Raw genomic sequence first — 27,426 nt, 5'->3', positions numbered from 1 at the left:
ACTTATGGTAACCCTTTCCAAGGTTTTCCAGGGAAACAATACACAAAAGTGGTTTACCATTCCCTTCTTCTGAGGCTACACAGGCTGACTTTTTAACTCTGGAGGCACAGTGGGGAATCGAACTCCCAACCTCTGGCTCTGATGCCAGATACCTAGGCCATTGAGCTATCCAGTCAGCTATGCTGCAAGATAGGTTAGTTTAAAAGACTATGGCTGGCCCAGTGTCATTTAGGAAGCTGTAGGGTTTGGCGCCATGCTGCTATCTGCAGCCAAAGTCCAACATTCGCCCTTGCTCCTTCACTGCTGCGACTGTATAAAGGATCACAGTCTATGTTTATATCCCAGTGGTATTCACTTTCGGCAAACATTCACGCAGTTCATTCTTAGTAGAGCAAATATGCGTGACATTGGGATTTGCAAGTTGCCTGCCTCGGATTTCTAAGGAAATGGACATGCTGCTCTAAATTTGTTTCCAGCACGAATCACTTAGCGATGCCGCCAAACGCTGAGCAGCAGCAATGTGCCGTGGGGAGATTGGGACCAGTCATGGCTAGCCGATCTGTGCTGGAAGATTTTTGAAGAAGCCTTTGCCATCCACAGAATTAACACAATTTGCAGAGTACGTAGTCACTGAATGTTTTTAGGGACCAAAACATTCCAAGACAAAGCCTGAAGACATGTTCACTCTGTGCTTTGGAAAGAAACACAACCACATCCCACTCCCCCAAAAAGCAATTCTATGGATGTAATTCATACTCGATGGCAGCTGCTATTAGTTCTGAGCACCCTGTGTAAATGTATGTAAGATAGTTCAGGGTATAATCCTAAGTAGACCTCTCAGCTTCTTCTTCTTCCTATATTATCTTTAAATAACTGCTTAAAATTTACCTGAAAATGCTATTTTAAAAATGATAATGTAGTGAGAAGTGATAATGTGGTAGGGAAAAGTTCACCAGATTTACTTCTGTGCATCAGGATTCTATTTCTGGGCCATAACTAAAGCTGAATGATATATAGTACCAATAGTATAGTTGATAACCATAACTTTGACCACAATCAGATATTAACAGAATTTAATTAAATACTGTAGGAATGTAGAAGTGAAAATGCTTCCAGATTACTGATTTCTTGGGAGCTCCAGTTTCTGACTTAATTTTCCCATCAGGGATTCATAACTTGTCATCACTACTAGTTCCGGCAACTGATGGGGCAAGTGCAGCTGGAAGGGCAGGGGCGATTTCAGTTCCACATGCCTGAATCCCCTCAGCCTCTTCCTCCCCCCCCCCATGTCAAATATGCATGTACTTGAAGCGGAGTTCCCACCAACCACACAACAGCTTTGCCCAGGAGAGATTTGCTGGGAATGGAGGTAAACCCTTTCTTGAATACGACGGAGCTTGCATGGTATGGAGATGAGTGACCATGTCTGGGGCTCTTCATAAACCTCTTTCCCAACCACAAAAGCAGCAGCACTGCTGCCGCCACCCAAGCTGACCTTGTCAGTCTGAGTGCAGACGCCACCCTTGTCCTTCTCTGGCACATCCGCTCTGAGAAAGGTACCTTCTTCGCCATCTTTTTTTGACCCCTTGCCCTGGCTGGAATGCACAAAGACATCCCTGGAACATGCCTGAGTTTCACCCCTATCCATCCCACCTTGATCCAGAGGCTTCGCTGCCACCTCCTTGGCAGAAACACCCACCCTGTACGACTGCCTGCTGCTCCTTCAGTATCAGTGCTGAACATGGCAGGTAGGTGACAGATTTTGTTTGGGAGGCTCATAATAGCACTTGTAGACTATCTTTTTCCTCTCCCTCTCCTCTCAAGAAAAGCTGCTGCAGAGGGTGCAGGCAGCATTCCTGCAGCCTTCCCCAAGTGCCTCCTTCTACCACCCCTGTGCTTCATACTGCCTGCAGACTCCACCCAAAGAAGAGCAGTGTCTGATTCTGCTACAGCAGAACACAAACCCTTCCAGTTTAAATCACACACAGAGACACAAAATCTATCAACCTAATATAGATATCTTAGTATATCTTATTCCCCTGCCTGATACACCCCAAGGGAGACTAAACCTGATCTAATATTTCCTAATCTAATATTCATCTACAAATCTACTAAACCTAAATCTTATAGAACAAAATGTACATTTCAGCTTGCTCAGCATTTCTCAACCAATTGGATGCTGCCTTGGATAATTTCCATAAAAACAGAACTCACTTTGTCTATTATGATTTATGTACCAAACTTTCTGAAGCCCCTTCTTTCATCTTGCATCATATTTGAATATTATAGGCATAGTACAACATACCTTCAGCCAGGAAAATGAAATAAAATGAAAGCTAGGAATAGTGAAATTTGGAAGCCACACATAAAAGTTTTACTAGCCATCCACTGACAATACATCAACAGAAGCAAACTCTTCCTTTACAACCAGCTGTAAAATTTCCACCCTCCCTCCCTTTTTAAAAAACAATTTTCTTTCTTTGTTCATGCTGGAGTGAAATACACAACTGCTTAAGCAATGCCATCTTTAACAGGTACCATTGTACTGCATTTCTTTTTTTAAATAGTTTTGCTTTTGTTTTGGCTTTTGCTAATAGTGGAATGCTGCTGCTTTGTATTGGCATTACAGATCCTTCATAATCCAAGGCCCTAAATCATAATTTAGTTAGTGTCCGCATAAATCTAGGTCTGGCTTGTATACAGGCAGAAATGTCAGTGTGGCAAGAGTTTTGGGCAAAGGTTTGGGAACATGACCCACCATAATGAGCAGGAGAATCCTCAAACACAACACAGCTAGTTTCCCAGATTAAATGACATTATATACATACAATGCACATGATATACAATATACCAGGTAAAGAAGGAAGGATATATGGTAACAGCATGGGCAACTAATTGCTCACCCATAGGCTAAGAGACCTACCATGTCTTGCCATACAGTGAAATGAGCCTCAGCACCACACCTGACATCCACACAATTGTGGGAGTGTCATAATCCCTGGGCTATGGTGCAACGAGGCCTGCAGTGGTCCACCATTCCACAGAATAGAATCCACAAAAAGATATTTTGACAACTGAACGAGACAATTGGTGGTCTGCTTTCTTTCTGCTCTGGGGCACATTCCCTCAGGTGCATTTCACTGTGGCCTACATAATAGCAGTCTTCCTTTTCCTCCTCATCTAGTGAGTTGCTGAGAAAAATATGAACTGATTATTGTACTTACAGTTTTAATGAGTCCAAAGGCTGTCTTAAATTAAACTTCTTAAAAGAATCAGGAAGGCTTTGGAACAAAGTTCCCCCTCCAATATACTCTCACCATGCCTCATTTTCTCATCCCTGCCACTGATATGAAGGATCAGCAGTGGCTGTTGCACATAGAGGTAGTGGGTGGGTCTGAAGGCACAGAAGCCAATGATGGGTGGGGCCAGGGCTGGTGGCATGCTATATAACCTACTGCTTCTTCTCTGCTCTCTCCCCCACCCACCCATGACACACACACACACACACACATTGTTTGTGACTTGGGGCTGAGCAAGAGAGGAACACAGCTGGGGCCTTGGCCCTCACCCTTTGTAAGTAGTAAAGGAAGAATAGGCTGGCTGGTGGTTGCCTGGGGATGACATTGGGAGCAGCACCCCATTTGCTTTCAGGAACCAAACACCACTGGGAAGGATGGTGGCAAAGGTTTGCACTGCCACAACGAGACGGCTTCTGGAGCAGACCTCCTTTACTGCAAGCCAACCTCCTAACGCTTCTCCTTGGAGGCCAAAGGACAGCATTGTCAGATACAAAAGGAAAGGCTAAAAACACTTTCCTATGCAACTGCACTCTCCTCTTCATCCCATGACATCCAAGGCCAGCCAACCTAAGTCACCAAGTCTCACAAGAAACACATTCCCTGCTGGTGCTATTACAATAATACTTGTGTATCATCAAGTCAAGAAGAGGTATGCCGACTCTTTTCAGGGTTTTCAAGGTACAGACTACTTAAAAGTGGTTTACCGTTCCCTTCTTCTGAGGTGCTCCCTGGGATTGTGTAGCTTGCCCAAGGCTACACAGGCTGGCTCTTTTCCTAGGAAGTACAGTAGAAAATCAAATTCCCAATCCTTGGCTCAGGTGCTCCAACTCAGCGAACTCTCGAGTCCGCTTCTAATTTACAATAATAAATAAAACATAGCTAAACATTTATTGTCCTTTCATGACACTCTAAAACAGCTGCCTCACTCTACCTAACAGTAGGGCCAACCATGGCAAAAAAACAAGGTACATTTTGTTCCCAGAAAAAAATCCACACATTTTCATAATTGTTCATTTCAGTCTAGGGGACCATCTTATATTGGGTCCCAATCTTCTCAATACTCTTTCTTATTGTCTGTGCCTTTATCATATTTTATAATGTTCTTGTCTGTTCCCTTTTCTTTTTTTCTTTTTTTTGTTTCTATTGTAAAGCAAAGAGGCCAAATCTTTTCAGTTTCCTTTCCTTTCACAGCAGGGTTTCATCTGCCCTTTCTGTATGCCCTCTGTGCTATTCTAGCAGTACAATTATCTAATTCTTTCTTCTTAAACTTGTTTAAACCAGTTGCTTCAATGATTGCTTGACAGAATGGCTATTGTAGGTTGATAAAAATGCTGTGTCTTAAAGGAAAAAGGAAAGAAAAGTAATTCCTTTTATCATCCGGAAATATAGTTGAATGACCTTGTAGGCCAGCATTCAAGGGGGTTCTTTCAGAAGAATATTCTACTCTGGAATATCCTTCCATTTTTTCTCCCAGCTCCACATTTCATAATTTGGTTTTTGCTAGTCCTATATGGCATGATACCCAGTGTGCTATAGTGAACAGAGTGACAAATTAGGACTCGAGACCAGGGTTCAAATCCCCAATTGATCATGGAGACTCACTGGGGGAATGGAACTGGTAGAACCACTCCTTAAATATCTCACTTTCCTTGAAAGCCCTGTTAGGGATGTTATAAGTCATTCTAACATGACAGCATGTAACAACAAAACAACAGTTCTGTGGCAGTGTGTAAAAGTCCCAGATGGATGCTGTAGGAATCACTAACGAAGACACTGTCACAGTATATACATCTGTGTGTGTGTGTGTGTGTGTGTGTGTGTGTGTGTGTGTGTGTGTGTGTGTGTGTGTGTGTGTGTGTGTGTGTGTGTGTGTGTGTGTGTGTGTGTGTGTGTGTGTGTGTGTGTGTACACATGCACAGGACAGTCTCACATCAGCCATTCTCAACCATTGTTTGGCCATGGACATAAACACAATATGAAATATAGGCTGAATCAAGATTGTATAAGACACATGAGCAACCTTATAAGGTGGTGTGTAAATAATTGTTTCCAGTTTGTGGGCCCTTCGAACGCTCCAGGGCCCCTGCTGAGAATGACTGCTTGAAAGAGCAAAGGGTTGTTGTTGGCCAAGCAAATCAAAGCCCTTTGACCTAATTCCTCCGTCTACTCATCTATATGCTGTCTGTTAAGGACTGAGTTGCCGCAGTGAAGTTCAAACAAAAAGTTGCCTTTTCCTCTGTGTGTGCAATGTGCATATGTGAGCACACGCACAATATAAAATATCATCTTCTCATAGTAGTGCCTGTGCTTCTATTTATGTTTACAGGCTCATCTGAATTTGCTAATATTATTTTCCAGTTTATAAAGTCACCTATGAAGTTGGTTTGTGCTTTTGCTATGTGAACAGAGACCACAGAGCAGTGACTGGAGCTTCCCCCTTCTCTCTCTCTTGCAACAAATATTTCCTGCACACCTATTTGTTTTATCCAGATTTGTATTGAAGTATATTCTTCACCCGCCTCCAATGGTTTTGTCATGCCATTTTTCCTTCAAGTCAGTCATTTGTTACTTGGTACAAAAAATGTTTATTGAAAAGATGGTTGCTTTTGTCTCCATTAGGCATCACAATGCAATGTATGAAAAATCGAAACAGCAGGAGTGTCCCTGTACACAGGCCTGCAATCTTCTGCATACTTTCTTGAAAGTAAAATCTATTCACCCTTGTGGAACTTACCTCTGGATAAACATGCATTTTCCAGCCTCCCATATGAAGGGGACAGTCCTCTAGCTGAAGTCATCCTCTGATGAGTTGTCAGTTCCAGGTAGGGCTTGAAAAACTGTAAGAAAGGGAAGCAAGGACCTTGAAGTCACCTAGCTAGCTAGTCAGCAGGACTCAGACAGGAGACATAACAGGCACACAAATGGGTGAGTTAGTTTTCCTTACTATGGTGAGATATACCACATTTCCATTTATATGACAGCAACTCTTTTCTGTATCTGCATCTATATGTATATATTAGCACACAGGTATTAATGCAAATCTGTGCCTTCTTTAAGATTTTTTTTAAATGGTTCAGTATGTAGCCAAACAGCTGCCTAATGCAGACCTGGACAAAGTGCGGCCTGAGGGCCATATACGGCCCGCGAGCTGCTCCTGTCCGGCCCGCGGACAGTTTTGAACATCAAAACCATTTATAGCTTTTTGTCTAAAGTTGATCAGTTGCTTATCTTTAACATACCACAAAAAAACTTTAGTATTTGTGAAGATTAACAAGTTTAAAATAAAAACAATCATATCACTGTTTCATTTTATTTTTAAGTAAAGTTGGTTCAGCCCCCGAACACAGTTCAGATTTTTCATGTGTTTCCCCCTATAGAAATTAACTGCCCACCCCTGGCCTAATGTCAATTTACCTCTCATGGGTCTACCCTCAGCAAAACAGTCCTGCTTGTAAGAGCTGGCCTGTGTCTACCCTAGTAGTGCCCTGAATATAACCAACTGTTGTTAGGTCACCTCCAATTTATGGCAAACCTATGAATAAGTTCTCTCCAAATGGTCCTGCTCAGCTTCTGTAAACTCAAAACTGTGGATTCCTTTAAAGAACCAATCCATCTTGTGCCTGGTCTTCCTCTTTTCCACCTTTCCCAGCATTATTGTCTTTTACAGAGAATCTTGCCTTCTCATAACCTGCCCAAAACAGGACAGCCTCAGTTTCAACATTTTTGCCTCCAGAGATAATTCAGGCTTGATTTGATATAGGACACACTTTTTTGTGTGTTTCCAGCAGCCCAGGGGCTCCTGCATCTTTAGTAGTTGTTCAGCAGAGGAAATTCAGCAATCCTTGCTGTTGTTCCGTCCTGTCAACACTAAATTGCATTTTTTTTGAGGGTTTGTGAGAAGGTCCAGGAAGGTTGTTATGGGTTCTTCCGGCTCTTTGGCCGTGTTCTGAAGGTTGTTCTTCCTCTTCTGAAGGTTGTTCTTCCTGACCTTTCACCACTCTCTGTGGCCAGCATCTTCAGAGGACTGGAGTAGGAACTCTGTCCATGCTCTGTTGGTGTTTGTTGGATAGTATTTAGTACTGGATAGTCCAGGCAGTGTTTACTCGTGCCCCCCCCTCCCGTGGGTTTCCACAACTGAGTGAGAATTTGAGCCCAAGTCCCCAGAGTGCTCGCCCGACACTGTCCATTGCACCACACGGGCTCCCGTCACACACATTTAAAGGCCTTTGTCACACAACGATTTAAGGTACAAAACCCACCACCCCCACCACCCGCTCCCTCCGCCAGAAGATGGCGGCAAGGCGGGAGGACGCCTCTGTGACCGAGCAGGGACAAGGCACCAGGGGGCGCTGCGGCGCAAGCGGCTCCTCGGCCGAGGGTGGAGGGTGGGTGAGAGGGCGGGCGGCCGGGGAGGGAGGGAGGCGCCTGCGGAGGAGAGCCCGGGCCCTGGGGCGGACTTCGTGGACTTGCTTTGCGGGGAGCGAGGCGAATGCGAGCCGCGGCACAGCGACTCATGAAGGTCTTCGTGACGCGGAGGATCCCCCCGGAGGGGCTGGCGGTCTTGAACCAGTCTGGCGTGTAAGTGGGCTGCCTGCTCCCTTTCCTTTTCGGGGGCGGGCGGGAGGTGTGCCCCGACCTTTCCCGGTCGCTCCCTCGGCGCGGGTTCCCTTACCTTCCCTTTACAGGAGAACCTCCAGGTCACGGGCAGAACTGCTGGGTAACTGCTGGTTTGGGCGTCTGGCTGCGGAGCCAGAGGTTGGGAGTTCGAAACCCCCCCCCCCGTGCCTCCTTGACAGGGGCTGGCCTCGATGACCTGTAGGGTTCCTTCCAGTTCTGAAGTTCTAAGATTAAAACATATGCTGAAGAATTAGGTAACAGCGTTCTGGAGCCTGTTTGGAATCGATGCCAGAAGCAAGCTGGCAAATCCTGTGGTTCAAAAACCCGGACCCCCCTCTTCTTTTTCACCAGCCTAATTTAAGGGGCAGTGGCCTTGTTTAGTTCAGCTTCTCTGTAGTTAGGCAATTCAATCAAAGACCTTTGCTGAACTACTGCGGATCAGCCAGGGATCTCTCAGTAGATCCCAAATTACCTCAAGCCTTTCATGTCCTGCAAATATATTGTTGAGCACCTGGGCTCCTTCCCATGATGTCCAAGACGACCGTATCAATTCTGGACCAGATTACTGAATCTGACATTTCTACTACACATCCCATTGGCTGGATAACAATGTATGAAATATTTAGGTGATTATTACCTTATATGTTTTTACTTGAGTCTTCCCCCAAGGAGCTACCTTAGTTTTGGTCAAGAGCAGGCAAGGGGAAGAACCCCAGACTTTGTTTTGACTTCAGTTCCCATCATTCTGGTTCGTTTAGTCAGTGGTGAGGAATACTGGGAATTGCAGTTGAGCAATATCTGGAAGGCAGTCCTGTTGCCCAACTCTGGTTTAGATACGTTAAGAGCACATTATAGATGGGGGGGGGCTTTCAACTTGGTATTTCCAGTGCCACTTGGACACTTTAAAGTCTTATTGCATATGGTCATGAATAGACCACGTGAATATGGGTTTATGAAGGTAAAGTAGAACCTTCCTCAGTTAAGATAGGGTCAGAGTGGAAGTTAAAATGTGGCATACTTTATAAGTGGTCATTAATCCCTACTTTCCCCATGCACTTACAAGCACTGAGCATATATTACATGGGGATTCATCTTTCTTCCCATTGTTTAAAAATTAACCTGAGGAGAAGAATTAAAGAGTAACTAATGGAGGGTTGTGTGATCATATGTGTGTCCTCTGTTATGTGGCCAGGTGTATGCAAACATTTCAGTGGTTACCTTTCACGGTGGCAGAAAAAGGCATCACTCTAAACCAGTGGTTCTCAACTTTGGGTCCTCAGATGTTCTTGGACTGCAATTCCCAGAAGCCTTCACCACTAGCTGCGCTGGCCAGGATTTCTTGGCATTGTAGTCCAAGAACATCTGGGGACCCAAGGTTTGGAACCACTGCTTTAAATTATTGGTAGTGGGAGAGAAGAGAAGCTCTGAAGTAGCTTTGGTACTTTTCTTAGTGGGAATTTAGTCTGATGCCTGTAGCCCTAGATAGAAATACATGTTTTGTACGCAGATGGTCTTCCCATAGTGCTAAGGAAGGTTTTTGTCTAAAACCTGACAGAGGAACTGTCGATCATTGTAGTTTTTGTTTGGACCAGAGGAGTGGGGAGTGGATCTGGATTCCAGACTTCCTTTGAATATTGGAGCTTAGTGGTTGTAGGAATGGGCATTGTTTTATTAAAAAACATGAAGGGCTGAGAATTACTGTAGCGATGGTGGCAATACAGGACAAAGGAACTGAACACGTGTGTATATTGGCCTTTTCCAACCTGGTACTTTCTAGGGTACTATGACTACAATTCCCATAATGCTCATCTAACATGGACAGTAGTCCAAGGTTACAGGAAAAGTAGCTGAAAATGTCTGGTGGGGGGGGCAACAGGTTACTTAATCCTATGCCTTGTTTGTAAAATTAATAATTGTGGTGGGAATACAGTTTCTGGGCTGGATCACCGCAGAGCTACCAAAACCCCATTCCACCATGAGAGGAGCCAAGCAGAGATAGAAACCTCAAGGTGAGGCTACACCAGCTGCTGGTGGTCATCAAGTTAAGATGACCCCTCCCTCCCCTACATGGAGAACCTGGTTTAATAAGGCTACAAATTAAGAGTCAGTTATGAGAAAGTTTCCTGCTTCCACTGCTTGTCTTTTTCTGTCCTCGAGTGTTCTTTGTAGTTCTAACAATTCTGTGTGAACTACTTTATGAAATTTAATAAAAAGAGGACATAAAATGCTGCTCTTGCTTGATAAAATCATGTCCATGCTTCCCCCACTGCCCAGCAAATCCCCTGAACCTAGAGTATTAAATAACAAGGAGGACATTATCAGTTTCCACAAATATGTATTCAAATGGATTTACAACAATAGCAAACACTGTAGTTCTCACAACTAGCCGTCTATTGAGATGTGAGCCCTCTATAGGCCACTAGGGCTTATTCCTCAGAGAGTGGTATAAGATTGCACCCAGAGGGTTCTAGCTTGCCTTTCTCTCATGCTAGATTTCTTTATGCAGAGTATGTGTACACACAGAATAAAAAGAGGCTGCCTTGAAGCAGAACCCCATTGTTTTTTGTGAAGCACATGTTTCAGCCCTGTTCTATTGGCAACAAGCTCTGCTAGATTGTAACAGTGGTACAAAAAGATAACATTTTCCTTTGATCAGTAGCGAAGCTATTGTTTTATTATCCCTGGCCCTCATGCAAGTCCTCTAGTCTAGCTTACCTGGAGAATGTAGGGAAGAGGAAGGCAGCTTTGCCAGGGCTTCGGTCTGCTCCCTGGCTCAGAGCGATGGGATCCTTCTGTTTCTCAGAAATCTTCTTTCCGTGCCACAGGACTCCAGACAGAAACCTTGTTATGCCGCACTGGACTTTGATACAGGTGGAAGTACATAGAGGCACTCATACTCCTTGCTACCTGATCCAAAGCTTAGCATCACGCCATCCCTGTTCTGTCTTGGCCTACACAACGTACTCAGAAGCCCTGCAAGCTGGTTTTTGTCATAGTCCACCGCCCCTGCCTTTGTACCTGTTTGATGACGCACACTTTTGTGACCATTTTGCCCACCCGCCGCCTCTGCCACCTCAGTCAGAAAGAGAGGTACTGTACCAATCAGCTCCTGTGTATATCCACCTCACTGGAAAAAGGTGCCTGCTTTTGTTACCTGCTTCAGTGAGAAAGGTAGGGATATGTTGGCGCTGCGGGCTAAACCGCAGAAGCCTTTATGTGCTGCAGGGTCAGAAGACCAGCAGTCGTAAGATCGAATACACACGACGGAGTGAGCTCCCATCGCTTTATCCCAGCTCCTCGCCAACCTAGCAGTTCAAAAGCATGTAAATGCGAGTAGATAAATAGGGACCACCTCGGTGGGAAGGTAAACAGTGTTCTGTGTATAGCTGCACTGGCCACGTGACAACAGAAACTGTCTTCGGACAAACGCTGGCTCTACGGCTTGGAAACAGGGATGAGCACCACCCCCTAGAGTCGAACACGACTGACTAAAATGTCAGGAGGAACCTTTACCTTTACCAGCAGTGGGAAAGAGAGTCTGGTCTCCTGCTGATCATGTCTGGCTGCAGGAGTATCTGTCCACGTGATCTCATATTGATGTGGCTTGGCTGAAGGAAAGACATAGGCTATTATGTCCTCGTGCTGATGTGGTCTGTGTCACCTCATGCTGATGGGGCTCAAGGAGACCGAGGAGGACTGACCATAGTGATTTCCTATAAATGTAGGTGGGGAAAGGAGCATCTGGCTTTGTGACCTCATGGTGAGGCTGCCTGGCTCAAACAGAGAGGCAGGCCATTGTCACCTCATGTTGCTGCTACCTGGATGAAGACCTGTGCTGCACTTACCAAACTAGTGCCAATTCTCCACACATCCAGTCACCTTGTTGACAAGGTTAGAAGTCCAGGTTTTCTGGCAAATTTCTTGTCTTGGCCAAGATGCCTACCAGTTAGCACCCACCAGACATCTCCCACAAGTTAGCGACAAGCTGCAAAGGATCCAGGGAAGATTGCCACTGAGCTTTGGAACTAGCACGATATAGTTTGGTGAGCTGATTTTTGGAGGGGCTGGTGCAAATTCGGACCAGTCTGTCAAGTACCAGTTATCCCAATTAATTACAACCATCAAAACCAAATTGTTGAAATTAATTATACTAGAATTCCAAAATACCAAATGTTGCATCAGAGTACTATTTAATTTCTGGAAGAAGTAAAGTTGTAGTTTTAGAAATTTATTCTGCTGTTTTAATTTAACATTGTTCTTTGTGGGAACACCCACAATATCATTAGTTTGGTGCTCAGAATATCACTATCCCAGAACAATGGCTGCTTGTGCTTACTCTTTCATTGGCTCCCCTTCCCATGTTGGTCAGTCTCTTCCATCATCCCACACCCTTCTCTATGCTGGCTATGGCTAATGGGAGTTAGACTTGAACAACATCAGGAGGTCCATTCCTAGAAAGCAAGGGTGGTCAGTGGGACCTGCCTCTGTGCCCAAGAAGGGGGAAATTTGCACTCAAGGGTGTAGGAGAGAGTAGGGAAAGGAAGAGAAGAAACTCATAATTGGTCCCAGTGAAAAGGCTGTGTGTGTTGTTGTTGTTTTTCTCATGAAAAGGGTTGGGTCTCCTTTTCAGATACACAGCATCTGCAGAAGGCCACAGTGGCTAGCCTCACTCCTTCAAACCTAAGCAGGAATTCTCAGTAGCCAGTCTTGAGCAGATACAGGTGGGCATAGCTCCTTTTAGAAAGGGACATATGGAATCCTGTTGGGAGTGGCAGAGATAGTGTGGGAACAGAGTGTCCATCAGTGTCTGTCTTCTCAAACTGGGTAGGGACACCTGAACAGAGAAGTGGCAAGTAGGAGAAAGAAGAGGCATGGCAGGCAGACCAGTGCCCACATATTATAGGGCATCTGTAGTGAATATCCCAGTATGGATTGGGACCACAAGATGTAGACATGAATGAGGTAGGGGCCTCCAACATAACCATTCAGGGCCTGCCACAGCTGGTCATAATATGAATTTTGAAGTGGAAATGATTGGGAAGAAGTCTTTTACCATTTTATCAGTAAAAATGTAAGCTCATTTTCAATACCTTAACCTTTTTCAGATATTAAACGGGAGTGAAATAGCTTTTGTTTATCAAATGATACATTATCACTCATTGTCAGTGGTGCAGCTGCTGTTTTTATTTCTTCTTCCTATTCCATGCTGTAATAATTCACCATGAGCAGTACTGCCCAAATCTTAACAATTGTGCCTTTAGCTCTCAGTGCTACTTAGTAAAGCGTGTGGATTAAAACTGGGCCCCGCTGATAAACTGCTGAACTAACCTGAGGATTTAAAACAAGGAAAGCCTGCCGCCTCCAATATGGTGCATTGTTACAGGATCTGCTTCTTTATGTAATTCCACCTTTTTCTCTCTCCTCTGCAGTTGCAGTGTCCAGCAGTGGGATTCGGATGAGCCGATTCCTCAGTCTGAGTTGCTGGCAGGAATAGCTGGCAAGGATGGTCTTTTGTGCCTCTTGTCCGACCGGATAGACAAGGAAGTCCTGGATGCAGCAGGTGTGTGCCCCTGGAATTGCTGGCAGCTTGTTTGGGTGGCGTAGACGAGGAGCATGTAAGAAACAGGTGGTAAAAGTTCCTTTCTCAAACTACAACTGGCCGTGTTGTCCATCTAGGAATTGTAGTCTAAGAAAAGAATTCAGTAGTATCCAATAGGAATACTCTGTAAAAACCATAACATACTGGGTGCCAGCCAAGCCATGTTACAGGGCCAGGCAGTGTTTCTGGTTTCTCCCAGATGCCAATCTGAATAAGCCACACTACGGCCTGCACATGAAGCTGGAGTCAGCTGATGTTACAGAGAGAGAGAAAACATCAATAAATTCCTGGGATTTGAATCAAGTCTGCCTTCATTCTTCTTCTTATCTCCATTCTTCTGGGAAAGCTTGCATCCAATTCCTCAGGATTATCTAGCCAGACAAGCTGACTGGAGAGAAAAAAGAAGAAAAAATTCCCTCTCCAAAATGTGTTCTTAAATCCCTTGATTTGTGTGTTTGTATGTTCCTTCTTCACCCATCCTGCAGAGAAAGAAACTCTGGTCTTGATGGTTAAATATTACCTTTTACCATAATTTCAAAGGCTACCTAGGATTTCAAAACCCCACCTCTATCTACTCCATTGTTCAACTTATTATTTGCTCATGGAAAAAGACTCCTTTTCCTAAATGGGAGTACAAACATTCACCTTGGCCATAGTTCAGATGACCTCCATTGACAACTGAAATCAGTGTAGCCAGCCAAACAGTAGTGGCCTTGCTCTTGGCATACCAGGCTGCCTGCACAAATATCTCTATGTGACGTTGCAGTATCCCTGCCTGAGTTGCTAAAGGGTAACCATCAAGGATGCTGTCTTATGCCTCCAGCCCAAATGAATAAGAAAGGAAGGCTCCTGAGCTTCTTATGCATATGAGGAGAGCCATGAGAGATTACACCAAAGGCTTGTCTAGTTGTCATATTCAGTGACCAACCAGAACCCACAGCAAGACATGACTTCAGTTGTGTCTTCCCACTGGTGTTTTCCAACTAGAACAGTGGTTCCCATCCTTGGCTCCTCAGAGGTTTTTGGACTTCCCTACTAGCTGTGCTGGCCAGGATTTATAGGAGTTGTCATCCAAGAACATCTGGGGACCCAAGGTTGGGAACCACTGAGTGACAGTATCCTCTTATTTTGAACTAGGTCTGCACATCTAAAGCCCAACCTATATAAACTTGATCTCTGCATTGTGAGCAGAATAGTTTTGAGGAGTCATGATCATTTCAATTGCAGCTGCGTAGCTTCTGTACCTGTATATCTCTCATCAAATGTATAATACTCGACTTCAGGAAGTCTGAGGGAGGGAAGGGCGGTGCACAATGCTACCGTCCTGCAGTTGGCGCTCACCCAGGGCGAAGCCAGCACAGAGCAGCTTCTTGGGTTGAGCATGCTCCCCTAAACACAGAACAGCTGCATTGAGTGACAGTCGGCTGATGAGACAAAAATAAAGGTAACACAGTGGAGTTTTGTGATGTAAATGTTCTGAACATCTTAAGCACAATCCTGGGGTGCAGCTGACAGTGTGTTGCGGTAGCTAACGTGTTAAACTGAGACTTGGACGATCTAGGGTCAGATCTCCACTTAGCTATGAAACATTCTGTGTGGGTGATTGGGAAAGCGGTCACACTTCCTCGGCCTTCCCTGCCTCACAAGGTTGTCCTGTGTATAAGGTAGGGAGGAGGGAAGCCAAGCCCACTGCCTTGAACTTACTGGAGGAAAGGCAGGATATAAAGGTAACCAATAAACTAAATAAATAATTGTTCAGCTTGAAAATGCATTCGGGCAGATTTTGGCTGTTTGGAAGTACTGTGTGCCCCACCTGGGAAAAGGTTGTTCCAGAATGCTACTTCCTGCACATACTTGCTTACTATCATCTTCAAATTGATCCAAATGTATAACTTTTCATCTGTGACTTGTATTTATTGTTTAATCATGAAGAGAAATGCACTGAAGCTTGCATTCCTGACTAGTGAAAAGTCTCTTGTTTCCATTCATGATCTGAACATTTTAAAGTCTTTCCTTTCGCCATGCTGGGAAACCTCATTTTAAGTATTGCACCCTCTTACTTGTGTGAACTTTGTTAGTGACTAGACAGAAATGCCTAGAAACAATGAAGTTTTGGAGAGAAAATGGATTGAATGAAATTTAAAGCATTATTAATGCTAGCCCTTAGGGTGATGTAGTATGTAATTCTATTTTACAGTGGTGGTAGGTTTATGTTGTGTAGGTTGTTAAAAATAAATAAATTTTTTAAAAAAGAGAAATGCCTAGAAATAAAATTTCTTTCATTGTTGAAACTGAAAAGAAAGTCAATGAAAGTCAACATATTCAGGCTCATCATTTCTCTCAGTTGCTATTCACAAGGGGCTTTCTCTCTTGATAGCTGTTGTTTTTAGTCTTTGATTTTTCTCTTTTGCAGGGCCAACCCTCAAAGTAATCAGTACATTGTCTGTGGGATATGACCATCTTGCTATTCCTGAAATTAAGAAACGGTAAGACTTGCATCACTGGAGGGGTTGTTCTTATGTTACTCTGACGGGAGAGAAGGGGGCCAGGAACAGCTTAGGGAGAGAGCTCCAATGGGATGCTTAACCTCTCCAGCCCCATCTAGTCTCCGCTCACAATTTCTCCACTGAAACATCTTCCCATAGCTTATTTACCCCAGGAAATAAAAAGTGATTGAGTTGCAGATACATATATTTGCATACATATATTTGCTAGTGCATTGTATAGTAATGTTTATACTCCTATATGTAACCATAAATATTTTATATAGTAGAAGTCTCTAAGTTAGCCTAAAAATGCAAATTTGTCATATTCGAATGTTTAGGAATCAAAGGGGAGCATGCGAGGAGTGGCCAACTTGCAGCCTTCCTGGTCACTTTTCTGGCCCATGAAGCCCCTTCCACATATACATACCGAGTTACCAGAAACCAAGCATTTGATCAGAAGAAGACTGGTCCTCCTCGAAGCATTATTTTCATTTGCCAGTAATGCTACGAAAACTGAAAGCAGCAGGAAAAGAGGAAAGACTCAACAGGAGACGGATTAAGTCAATAAAGGAAGCCATGGCTGTTTTTGTTTGCAGCACTTGAGCAGGGCTGGTAATGATAGGATGTTTGGGAGATCAATAATTCATAGGCTCACCAAACATCAGAATTGATTTGACAGCACATAACAACAAGACTCCTGAATAGTTAATTACTTCTCGTCAGTAGGTCTGTGACCAGCAATGTTAACATATTCTTGGCATTGAGCCAAGCTTGTAATGCAGAACAATAGCTAAGCTTGAAGATGTTTTAGAAGGGTTAAGAGGTCTTTTAACTGGCAAGGCACCAGAAATTTAATTCCTCTTTGTTCGGGATCTCGGAAGGACAAAGAGGCCAGCTGCCTTGGCCAGGCAGATATAGGAAGGGGAAAGGGCAGCCAGATGAGGAGCTATTATTTTGAGTGAGGGCGATAACTCCTGAGATGCTTCCACATGACGTTGCCATTCTCAGGTCAGCCCAGAGAATGATTCATACATACAATATGCTTCTTGAAGTGTGACCGTAACCCACATTCACGTTTTAAGAAAAGAAGTGCAAAATGAAGCCATTCAGTGAGTACCCTCATGATTCCCAGGAAGCATCTCACTGCCTCTTTTTCAATTTTAGTGGGATCCGTGTGGGGTACACACCAGACATCCTGACCGATGCCACTGCTGAGCTCACTGTAGCTTTGCTCCTGGCAACGTCTCGCAGGCTGCCTGAATCGGTGGTGGAAGTGAAGAAGTGAGTCTGTGTTGAGCCAGTGGGAATGTGTTGGGGAAAGTGGTACCGCCCCAGCTTGTCTTTCAAGCATATTGTGCATATGGGGAACAACTGGGGGTTGGGTCTCCTGTGCAACTCCTTGCCCTGTTGCTTTGAGTGACTCTGGATTTTAAACAAAAGCATCGTTTGCACAACCAGCAAAGGCAGTCAGTCCAACAGTAACTGGATTGTGCAGAGAAGGTGTTCATCTGATTGAAGTCTTATCTGTATAAAAAATTATATGGACATGAAATATTAGATACAGAGTACATGTAATCTCGGGAGGGACGTGGTGGCGCTGTGGGCTAAACTGCAGAGGCCTATGCTGCAGGGTCAGAAGACCAGCAGTCGTAAGATCGAATCCACGCAACGGAGTGAGCTCCCGTCACTTTGTCCCAGCTCCTCGCCAACCTAGCAGTTCGAAAGCATGCAAATGCAAGTAGATAAATAGGTACCATCTTAGTGGGAAGGTAAAACGGCGTTCCCTAGTCATGCTGGCCACGTGGCAACGGAAACTGTCTTCAGACAGGTGCTGGCTCTATGGCTTGAAAAGAGTCGGACACGACTGAACTAAAAATGTCAAGGGGAACCTTTACCTTTACCTTACATGTAATCTCATGCTCTATATTCCTGTCATCTTGTTTTATTGCTACAAAAGCCTCTTTTTCTGGAGGACGCATTCAGACCTGTATTTCGGAGCTCTTGTTTTTATAGTAACAGAGTGCATGCGAGGAGCTTGGAAAAATCTAAAATGTTGTGTAAAATTGCTCAGTGGATGCTCTAGGACTGAAGATCCCAGTTCAGTACAAGGCTTGGTCCCATGCTTGAGCTGTGTTGTGGTGGCTGTTAATGGATCAAGGCCTCAAGGCACATGCTGGCTGTGCCTGTTACACACAGGAGGCTGGCTGCATGACACAACATACTCTAGTGAGCAGCTCGTTTCATATAGGGAACAGAAGGAGAAAATGAAAGCATTAGGAATGGACTGGAACTGTTCCTCTGCATGGCAGAGGGAGCATCTCATCAGCTTCCGTGAGTTGCCACTGATATGTCCATGGTTGGTCATTTCACAGCTTTGAACTCAGAGTCTGTCCAGGATGTGCAGGGTCCCCACCCCACCCCTGCCTTGCCACCGTCTTGGAGTTGTTCTGCCGCCTAGACTGAGCTCCAAACCACAATCTTGGGTTATTTGCCTAATATTGTTTTTTGTTCCTCGTTTGCAGTGGAGGCTGGACAACATGGAAGCCCCTCTGGATGTGTGGCTATGGACTTTCTGGCAGCACCGTTGGGATTATTGGGCTGGGAAGAATAGGTAACCCCTGGTTTACGTTTTCATTTTGACACAATCTCGCAGCTAGTTTTATCTTGACAAAATATCTGCAGTCGCACAGGTTGAGAGGGAAACAAACAACCATCGGCCCCCAAAAGTGTCCTATTTATTTCCAAACTCAAATGCAAAATCACTGACGTCAGCTACCTACTTCAGCAGGAAGGGATGTTTTCTAGAGCAGGCAGAAGAAATTAGAGATATGCTGATTGTATCAGGTTTCTAGAGCTGGATTTGGGTTATTATTGGTTTTGAAATGTGCTCCCTTCATCTTATTTCATCTCTGCAACACTGTGGTCCTAGTACTGATTAATGCCTGAAAGGAAATGTGGTGGGAAGATCTTTGGGCCTCCAGGTTTACAACTCCAACAATCCCTTGTTATTGGCCATTATGGGTAGAGTTGATGGAAACTGCAGGTCAGAACATCTAGAGTTGCCAGAGGTCCACACACACACACACACACACACACACACACACACACACACACACACACACACACACAATTCAACATGTGTCTGTGATCCTGGAAGGTACTTGAATGCCTAAACCTTTTTTTTATTTCAGCTTTAGTGCAGAGGGGGTGATAATTCAGCCCACTGTAGATACCTCTGGAGCAAAGACCTCACTGTCCAAATAAGCATGAGAATTCCTTGGCCATTGTAAGAGGTCAACCTTTTCTGATGAACACTGGATATATCTGCAGTGTCTGGACATGGCACGTCAGAATGTTTTTGGGCAAGGCTAGTGAATTCATGCTTTTCCAACTTTTCCAAGTGTTGATGAACAGCTGTTGTCTTTGTCGCTCACTATTGGTCAAGCTGATGGGCATTAAACTACGAGTACATCTGCGGAACAATCTCCCTCCACCCAAACTTTGGGGTTAGTTGCGCCCAAAACATTTCCCTCAATGCTCTGGTTAATTTTTTTCCCAATGTTTATGCAGTACTCCCACTTTACTCAGCTATATCTATACTCAAGGTAGGATTGCAGTCTTAAGAGTGGACAGAGATTGCAAACTTATAGAATGGCCATTGTGTGTGTAGCCATTTGCCAAAATAAGACAATAACACTGTGCCAAATTGAAGGATTGTCAATGCACACACAATGCCATCTCATCAGTTTTTCCATAGAGCTCTTTCCCCAGCATTGTCTAGTTCTCAACCTTGGGTAACATAGGTGTTCTTGTCATGCACTGCAACTCCCAGAAGCCCTGGCCAACACAACTAATGGTGAAGGGAACGACTGAGCTATCTATTTTTATCGGTACTGTTCTGCAAAGGCTGGACTACAGTTCCATCCTTTTCTTCCCTTTGGCCATATGGCTGATAGAAGTTGTAGTCCAACAGGATCTGGATGACTAGAATCCCTACCCCCAGTTTTGAGCTGTCAGTGTGGAACAGGAAAACATTGATATGTACAGATAGGGGTTTTGGGCACACCTTCAATGTTCTGTAAGGTGCTACTGCAGTTTTCAGGACTGCTCATAGCTTCTCTCTCTTAATAGGGAAGCATCTTTAATAAGCAATATGATCTCCTGTGGTGTCATTCACTCCTGTTCCTAGGCCAGGCTGTAGCACACCGCCTGAAACCATTTGGAGTCCAGAAATTTTTGTACACTGGACGTCACCCCAAACCTGAAGCAGCTGTGGAGTTGGGAGCAGAATTTGGTGAGAATCCAATCTTTATCCTTACTAGAGGTGCTTTTTGTTAGGTGCTGATTTTTTTATTTAAAAAATTTGAATGGTTCTTTGAGCAGTGTGAATAGTGGACAGCTGATATTTGGATACATTTAATGATTATTAAAAAACTGAACTGGGAAGTGTATGAAATTAGATTCATGTCAAATTTTGCTGAAATCAGGGTGTTTTCACTGAACCCTTGTATATGTGAATTGTGGGCTTCCGTTTAACAAAATCTTAGCTCCCGAGGGGAAAAAAGGCAACTGATAATTCCCATTAATGTTTGTCTACCTAGAGGCACCCTTCTCTCCTAGGGAGAAGTACTGAACATGCTGCTTAGGGGGAGAGAGAGTCCAACTGTTGCCCAAGGCTGGATTCACATGCCAGAGTCAGGGCTGCAGGGAGACAAAACAGGCACACTTTGGAAGGTCACGCATTGCCTTAAAAAAAAAAAAGAACAAGTGGGATTCTTTGGAAATCAAAGTGACGACTTACCCTTTTCCAGAAATTATTTGCATTGCTGCTACTAGTAGTGAATTTAACCTTCACATCACTGCACATAATCCCACATACGGCCTATATGAGTGCTGCTTAAGTGTCTAGCAGATAACATCATTCAGTTTAGCATGCCTGAGATCCCCTCCGCGTGGCTATGTCAGCAGACGGCTATCTTGTTGAACAGGAAGGGCCAGTGAACGAGTGTGAATAGAAATAGCTAAGCTTCTTCAAACAGTTTGTTGTATGTTCATTTTCTGCCTCTTTTTTCTCAAGTACCCCTTGCCCAGCTAGCAGAGGAGTCTGACTTTGTCATCGTAACCTGTTCTCTGACGCCGGACACTCAGGGGATGTGCAGTCGGGACTTCTTCTGTAGGATGAAGAAAACTTCTGTGTTCATCAACACAAGCAGGTGAAAAGAGCCATGGGCCAAAGCGTCAAAGAGAGTGAAATCCAAAATGACGGTTGGGTATTTACGTTTATCACTAAACTATCTTTAGCTGCTCAGTGGTTTAGGAATCTGGTTGTAGAGCAAGAGGTTGTAGCTCCAAGGAGAATAGCCAGGCGATGTAGTCTTGGCCAAGCTGCACCGTTTCAGGACGGCTTCAGAAGAAGGGAATGGTAAACCACTTCTGAGTGTTCTCTACCGGGAAAATACTGAGAAGGGCTGCCATAAATCAGAATCGACCTGATGACATAGGATGATGATGATGATTTTAAACTATCTGTAAGAGGCAAGCAACTTACGAACCCGCCCTATAGGGGAAATAAGGGCTCGACATACGAACTTCCCTCGAGTTACGAACAGGAAAAAAGTGCCCCCTCCCTGCCCTTAGAGGCTTCTGGAGGGGAAAAAAGTGTCAGAAACTTAAAAATAAATAAAAGAAAGTCACTTACCAGGCCTTGGTAGCTCCCAAACAGCAGGAAAAAGAGCAGGAAACAGCTAAAAGCCCACACCAGAATGGAGCCTGGCAGCCATTTTGTGCTTTCCCCCCCCCCCCCGCTCCTGCACCCTCCTCTCCCCGCCTATCAGCTGATCGACTGGCTCTGAAGAGGCTTGGGGAGGCTTGCTCAGCACCTAAAAAGCCTGCCTGTGTGTCTTTGTGCTGAAAAAATCAGCACAACATGCTTTAAAACATGATTTAAAATTGGCTTCATTGAAAAAAAAAAGATTTCTAAAGTGCTTTGCAAACTGTTCCCTGCCTTCCTCCTTGTTTCCTGAACCTAAGGGAAAAAAAGAAAAAATATCCCCCTCTAGTGGCAGAAGGCAGAATAGCAGCTTCCCATTAGTTTCTATGAACGGAAAAGAGCAGATACAGATTAAATGGTTTTCAATGCATTCCTATGGGAAATGCAGATTTGACCTACGAACTTTTCGACCTACGAACCACCTTCCAATACGGATTAAGTTTGTAAATCGAGACCCCACTGTAAAGAGGAAGGCATGACTGTTGGTAGGTGGGCCAAGTTCAGGTTCAAAGGTTGGATGAGCAGTTTGAGATTCAGGACCAGAGCTCAACTGAAGTAATGAGTTACAAATAACTCTGAAGTAATGAGTTACAAATAATTCTGAAGTAATGAGTTACAAATAATTGAGGTACAGTAATGAGTTACAAACAACTCTGAAGTAATGAGTTACAAATAACTGAAATAATGAGTTACAAATAATTGAAATAATTAGTTATAAATAACTCTGAAGTAATGAGTTACAAATAATTCTGAAGTAATGAGTTACAAATAATTCTGAAGTAATGAGTTACAAATAATTCTGAAGTAATGAGTTACAAATAACTGAGGTACAGTAATGAGTTACAAACAACTCTGAAGTAATGAGTTACAAATAACTGAAATAATGAGTTACAAATAACTCTGAAGTAATGAGTTACAAATAACTGAAGTAATTAGTTATAAATAACTCTGAAGTAATGACTTACAAATAACTGAATTAATGAGTTACAAATAACTAAGCTATAGTAATGAGTTACAAATAACTCTGAAGTAATGAGTTACAAATAACATAGTTCCCTGTAACTCATTAATTTCGGGAGATAATGAGGGCATTTAACAAAAGAAATTTTCAAAAGTAACAAAATGAGTGGGGATAATGGGAGATTTTTTTAAATGATACAATTAGCTACTGAATGTTTCAGTTCTTAACAGCCCTTTTAAAGATTTGGTCTTATCTTCCATACTCCTAATAAAGCAGTGAGTAACAGAATAGGCTTCCAACTGATGTGCAAAAAAAGAGTCACGCGGTTCTGTTGATGATAACAGAATGTCATAAATTACTTCTGTGTTCATCAACACAAGCAGGTGAAAAGAGTCATGGGCCAAAGCGTCAAAGAGAGTGAAATGCAGATTCGACCTACGAACTTTTCGACCTACGAACCACCTTCCAATACGGATTAAGTTCGTAAGTCAAGACCCCACTGTAAAGAGAAAGGCATGACTGTTGGTAGGTGGGCCAAGCTCAGATTCAAAGGTTGGATAAGCAGTTTGAGATTCAGGACCAGAGCAGAACTGAAGTAATGAGTTACAAATAACTGAAGTAATGAGTTACAAATAACTGAAGTAATGAATTACAAATAATTCTGAAGTAATAAGTTACAAAAAATGAGGTACAGTAATGAGTTACAAATAACTCTGAAGTAATGTGTTACAAATAACTCTGAAGTAATGAGTTACAAATAACTGAAGTAATGAGTTACAAATAACTGAACTAATGAGTTACAAATAACTGAACTAATGAGTTACAAATAACTGAGGTACAGTAATGAGTTAGAAATAACTGAAGTAATGCGTTACAAATAACAGTTCCCTGTAACTCATTAATTTCGGGAAATAATGAGGGCATTTAACAAAAGAACTTTTCAAAAGTAACAAAATGAGTGGGGATAATGGGATTTTTTTTTTAATGATACAATTAGCTACTGAATGTTTCAGTTCTTAACAGCCCTTTTTAAGATTTGGTTTTATCTTCCATACTCCTAATAAAGCAGTGAGTAACATAATGGGCTTCCAACAGATGTGCAAAAAAAAAAAGTCACATGGTTCTGTTGATGATAACAGAATGTCATAAATTACTTTTTAAAAGTGACTTTTCAAGTGATGTTTAGGGCTCTTTCCAGGTTTATGCTTTTTCCCATAGCTTGATCAAAGTAACTGCAGAGTATAAATAAACCTGATTTCAAGAAAGCGGTTACCCTAGATTTGTGTCATATCCAACTACCATGAGCACAAAACACCCAATAAATTTTCTTCCAACTGTTATGTATATGTATATATTGTGCGGCGGCCCCAGAAAGGGTGCATATCCCTCTCTGAGGCTGCTCTATTCAAAATTGTGTTACATAAGTCATCCACCAATTTTCAAGAGGAAATTAAACAATCACCACTCATACATACATTGATTTAGATTCTTGCATTGAGCAGGAGGTAGGACTTGATGGCCTTATAGGCCACTTCAGACTTCATTATCTTATAATTTTAAAAGAACACCTCAGTTACAACCATTTGGAATACTCCAAACAATTCAGATGTTGTGGGTCCCTAGAGCATAATGCTTGTGTCAACAGGTGACCTGTTGCCTAACCCTATGCCTACCTCACTTTAATATCCTTTCTAAAGTAGTCATAGCAAATATAAAAAATAGTACATGCATAGTGATTGAGGGGTCAAGTCTCAAAAATCCATGTTGCTGCGTTCTTATTGCTGTATGGTGGAGGAACAGTAGCTTGCCTAAGACAACCTGCTGAATTCAGGGGTCATTTGAGCATAATATACTATCTCCCATGAGCTTATATTATTTGAAGAGAGGAGAAACCTTTCGCTCTTCCACAGATATTTTGGATGAAAAATTCCATAATCCTGTATTAAATTGCACTTCTGAATGTGGAGTCCGAAGTGCCTGGAGAGCTGTATGTTCCACCACTCGTTCCAGAAACTGCCATCTTGTTAAGCATATTTTGACCATCAACTTTTCAGTGTCTTGATGTACCGGTAATTAGGAAGTCAACAGAATGTTTTAACTCTGTTACTTCCTGCTTGTGCGTTACTCAACTAGTGTGGCAACGGCCTACCCCTTCCAGTAGCATGTGAAATTAGGGTCTGGAGGTTGAGAAGTTTACTAGTTGTTCTGGCAGGGCACCATTTACCTGAAGGCCGGCACCAATGGGATCATTCAGTACAAACCAAGTTTTTGCTGTCAGTTTGAAATATGCACGCTCTGGATTTGCCAACTGACCGCTGAAATGTGTGAAATGGCTTAATTAGAAACCACTGCCTTTTAGAAGGAATTACAGTCATGCCCCGCTTTACGATTACCCTGTTTAACAACGAATCCACTTGACAACGATGTTTTTGCGATCGCTTTTGCAACCGCAAAACGATGGTTTGAATGGGGTTTTTCCACTTTCGATGATCGGTTCCCTGCTTTGGGAACTGATTTTCACCTTACGACGATCAAAAACAGCTGATTATCAGGTTTCAAAATGGCCGCCGGATATACAAAATGTCTCCCCACTGTGTTTAGAAGCTATTTTTCGCTTTACAGGCACCCGAAAATGACCGCCCCATGGAGGATCTTTGCTGGACAGTGAGTTTTTAGCCCATTGGAATGCATTGAACGGTTTTCAACGCATTTCAATGGGCTTTTTTATTTCGCTTTACGACGTTTTCGCTCTACAGTGATTTCGCTGGAACGAATTAACGTCGTTAAACGAGGCACCACTGTAAAGTTCTGTGATCAGAGGGCTCCATTCAAAAAGTCCAGTAGTATTTTACTTGTCTTCCATTGCAACAGTAACAATTTCAAATAACTTTCTGCCTTTCTTGCCCAAAGTTGGAGAAGAAAGGAACTCCATGGAACTCCTCGCATAATTTCTGTCTGTGCCGGCGTCCCTCATTCAGTGGACAGGGATGATCCCACATGATCTGTCTTCCCTGCACCTTAAGTCCCTGTGTTACCAGGAAATATATACTGATGTGCCTGTTAGTACTACAGGCCATTCTGGCAAGATCTGAATTGAATGAGGAAAAAAACTAGTTATTTTTTATCTTCTTGTTTTAAACGTCAGGTCTTTTTACATACACATATGCATACACCCTATCCCTAATTTTCTGATTTGTTTTATAAGAGGTGCTGTGGTCAATCAAGATGACCTTTACGAAGCTTTAGTCAATGGCCATATTGCTGCTGCTGGGCTAGATGTTACAACCCCAGAACCTCTACCTATAGACAATCCATTACTTTCTCTGAAGAACTGCGGTAAGCTGACTTAATTTGCAGACATTTCTTGACCCCTCCCTGGGAAACTCTCTGCATCAGAGCCCTGTAGCACATTAAAGACAATCAAGTTTCATTTGGCATTTGTTTTTATGGACGTTAGCCCACTTTTTTCAGGTGAAACAAGCTGAAGTCTACAAGAGCTCATGCTGTTAAGTCAAGGTGCTCCAGAACTTGGCTAATTTACATATGCCTTCCTGCACTCTCTCTGCCATGACACTGGTGGCTGCTCATTCAGTTTTTCGCTACCACACTGTCAAAGCATCACATGTGGAGGCTTAAAGCATTGGGACACAAAGGCACATAGCTAAGCACATCTTGACCACTGGGAGCTTGTCTGCATCTCCAGGCTGCAGCCAGACTGCTGTGCATTGTGTCATCCTTCCAGAAGGGGAGGGGCTTTATATTTGGACACCAGGGTAACAAAGGCCCTAGAAATGGATCATAGAAGGAACGGGTTTGCCTGAGCAAGTGTTTTCATTAGTCAATTAACAGCATGGGCTGACAATAGAACAGTGCAATGATACTAGTGGGACTAACGATTTAGAAAGTGTACTGGCTAGCTTTTCCTGAGATAATTTCTCTCTCTTTTTTTATGTATTAAACAGTAATTTTGCCACACATTGGAAGCGCCACCTATGCAACAAGGAATAAGATGTCAGTGTTGGCTGCCAACAATCTCCTGGCTGGCTTGAAAGGAGAAAGCATGCCAAGTGAACTCAGGCTGTGAGAAGCAACACCAGTCAGTGTGGACTGCCTTAACATTTCTGGAATATTTTTGCCCCAGTAGCTACTAAATGATGCAAATAATGTTTCAAATAAACTAACTTTCATGCCAAACAGTTTCAGCTCATACTGTTTTTCAGACCAACATTCCAAACCCCGAGAGCTCGTATAGCTTATTGGGTTGGAGCATCTGGCAGCCAAGGCAGGGGCTAGTCACTAGGGGGTTTGATTTCCCACTGTGCCTCTCAGAATGGCCAGCCAAAATATCCCCCAAAATGTATCTGGCTGGTAGTATTTTGTCGTCCCCCCCACACACACACACATACATTTACAATCTCCGACAAGCTGCACGGTCGCAAAGTGCCACCAAACAGGAACTGGTGAATCACTTCATGGCTTTATGCACAGAAAACCTTGGGAGGGTTGCCACAATGTGCACTGATTTGATGGCACATTATTACAAGAAACAAAGATCCTTGTTTAGTATAGTGGCTGAGATACAAAAACTTATGTAGAACTCTTAAACCCAAAAGTAAGCTTAAGCCTTATAAGATACATGCCTCCCCTTGGATTCAAAAGCTTCCCAATTAACAAATCTGCAGTGAAGTCCACTT

At 43.3% G+C, this 27,426-nt stretch overlaps 1 protein-coding gene across 1 annotated transcript; it reads left to right on the top strand.

Annotated features, from left to right (window-relative positions):
* The first annotated feature begins 7,715 nt into the window (after positions 1 to 7,715).
* Positions 7,716 to 26,926, top strand: GRHPR (glyoxylate and hydroxypyruvate reductase). Its single transcript, XM_020791365.3, has 9 exons — positions 7,716 to 7,877; positions 13,346 to 13,476; positions 15,929 to 16,001; positions 17,166 to 17,282; positions 18,524 to 18,612; positions 20,191 to 20,295; positions 21,079 to 21,214; positions 25,938 to 26,068; positions 26,695 to 26,926. Exons 1-9 carry the CDS (start codon positions 7,789 to 7,791, stop codon positions 26,814 to 26,816), a joined length of 993 nt encoding a protein of 330 aa, XP_020647024.3. The 5' UTR covers positions 7,716 to 7,788; the 3' UTR covers positions 26,817 to 26,926.
* The last annotated feature ends 500 nt before the right edge of the window (positions 26,927 to 27,426 follow it).

The sequence above is a fragment of the Pogona vitticeps genome, chromosome 2 (genome assembly GCF_051106095.1).
Source record: "Pogona vitticeps strain Pit_001003342236 chromosome 2, PviZW2.1, whole genome shotgun sequence".
In the NCBI taxonomy this organism is placed as follows: Eukaryota; Metazoa; Chordata; class Lepidosauria; order Squamata; family Agamidae; genus Pogona; species Pogona vitticeps.
The sequence above is the reverse complement of the archived record's forward strand: the minus strand, read 5'-3'. Positions and strand labels throughout refer to the sequence as shown.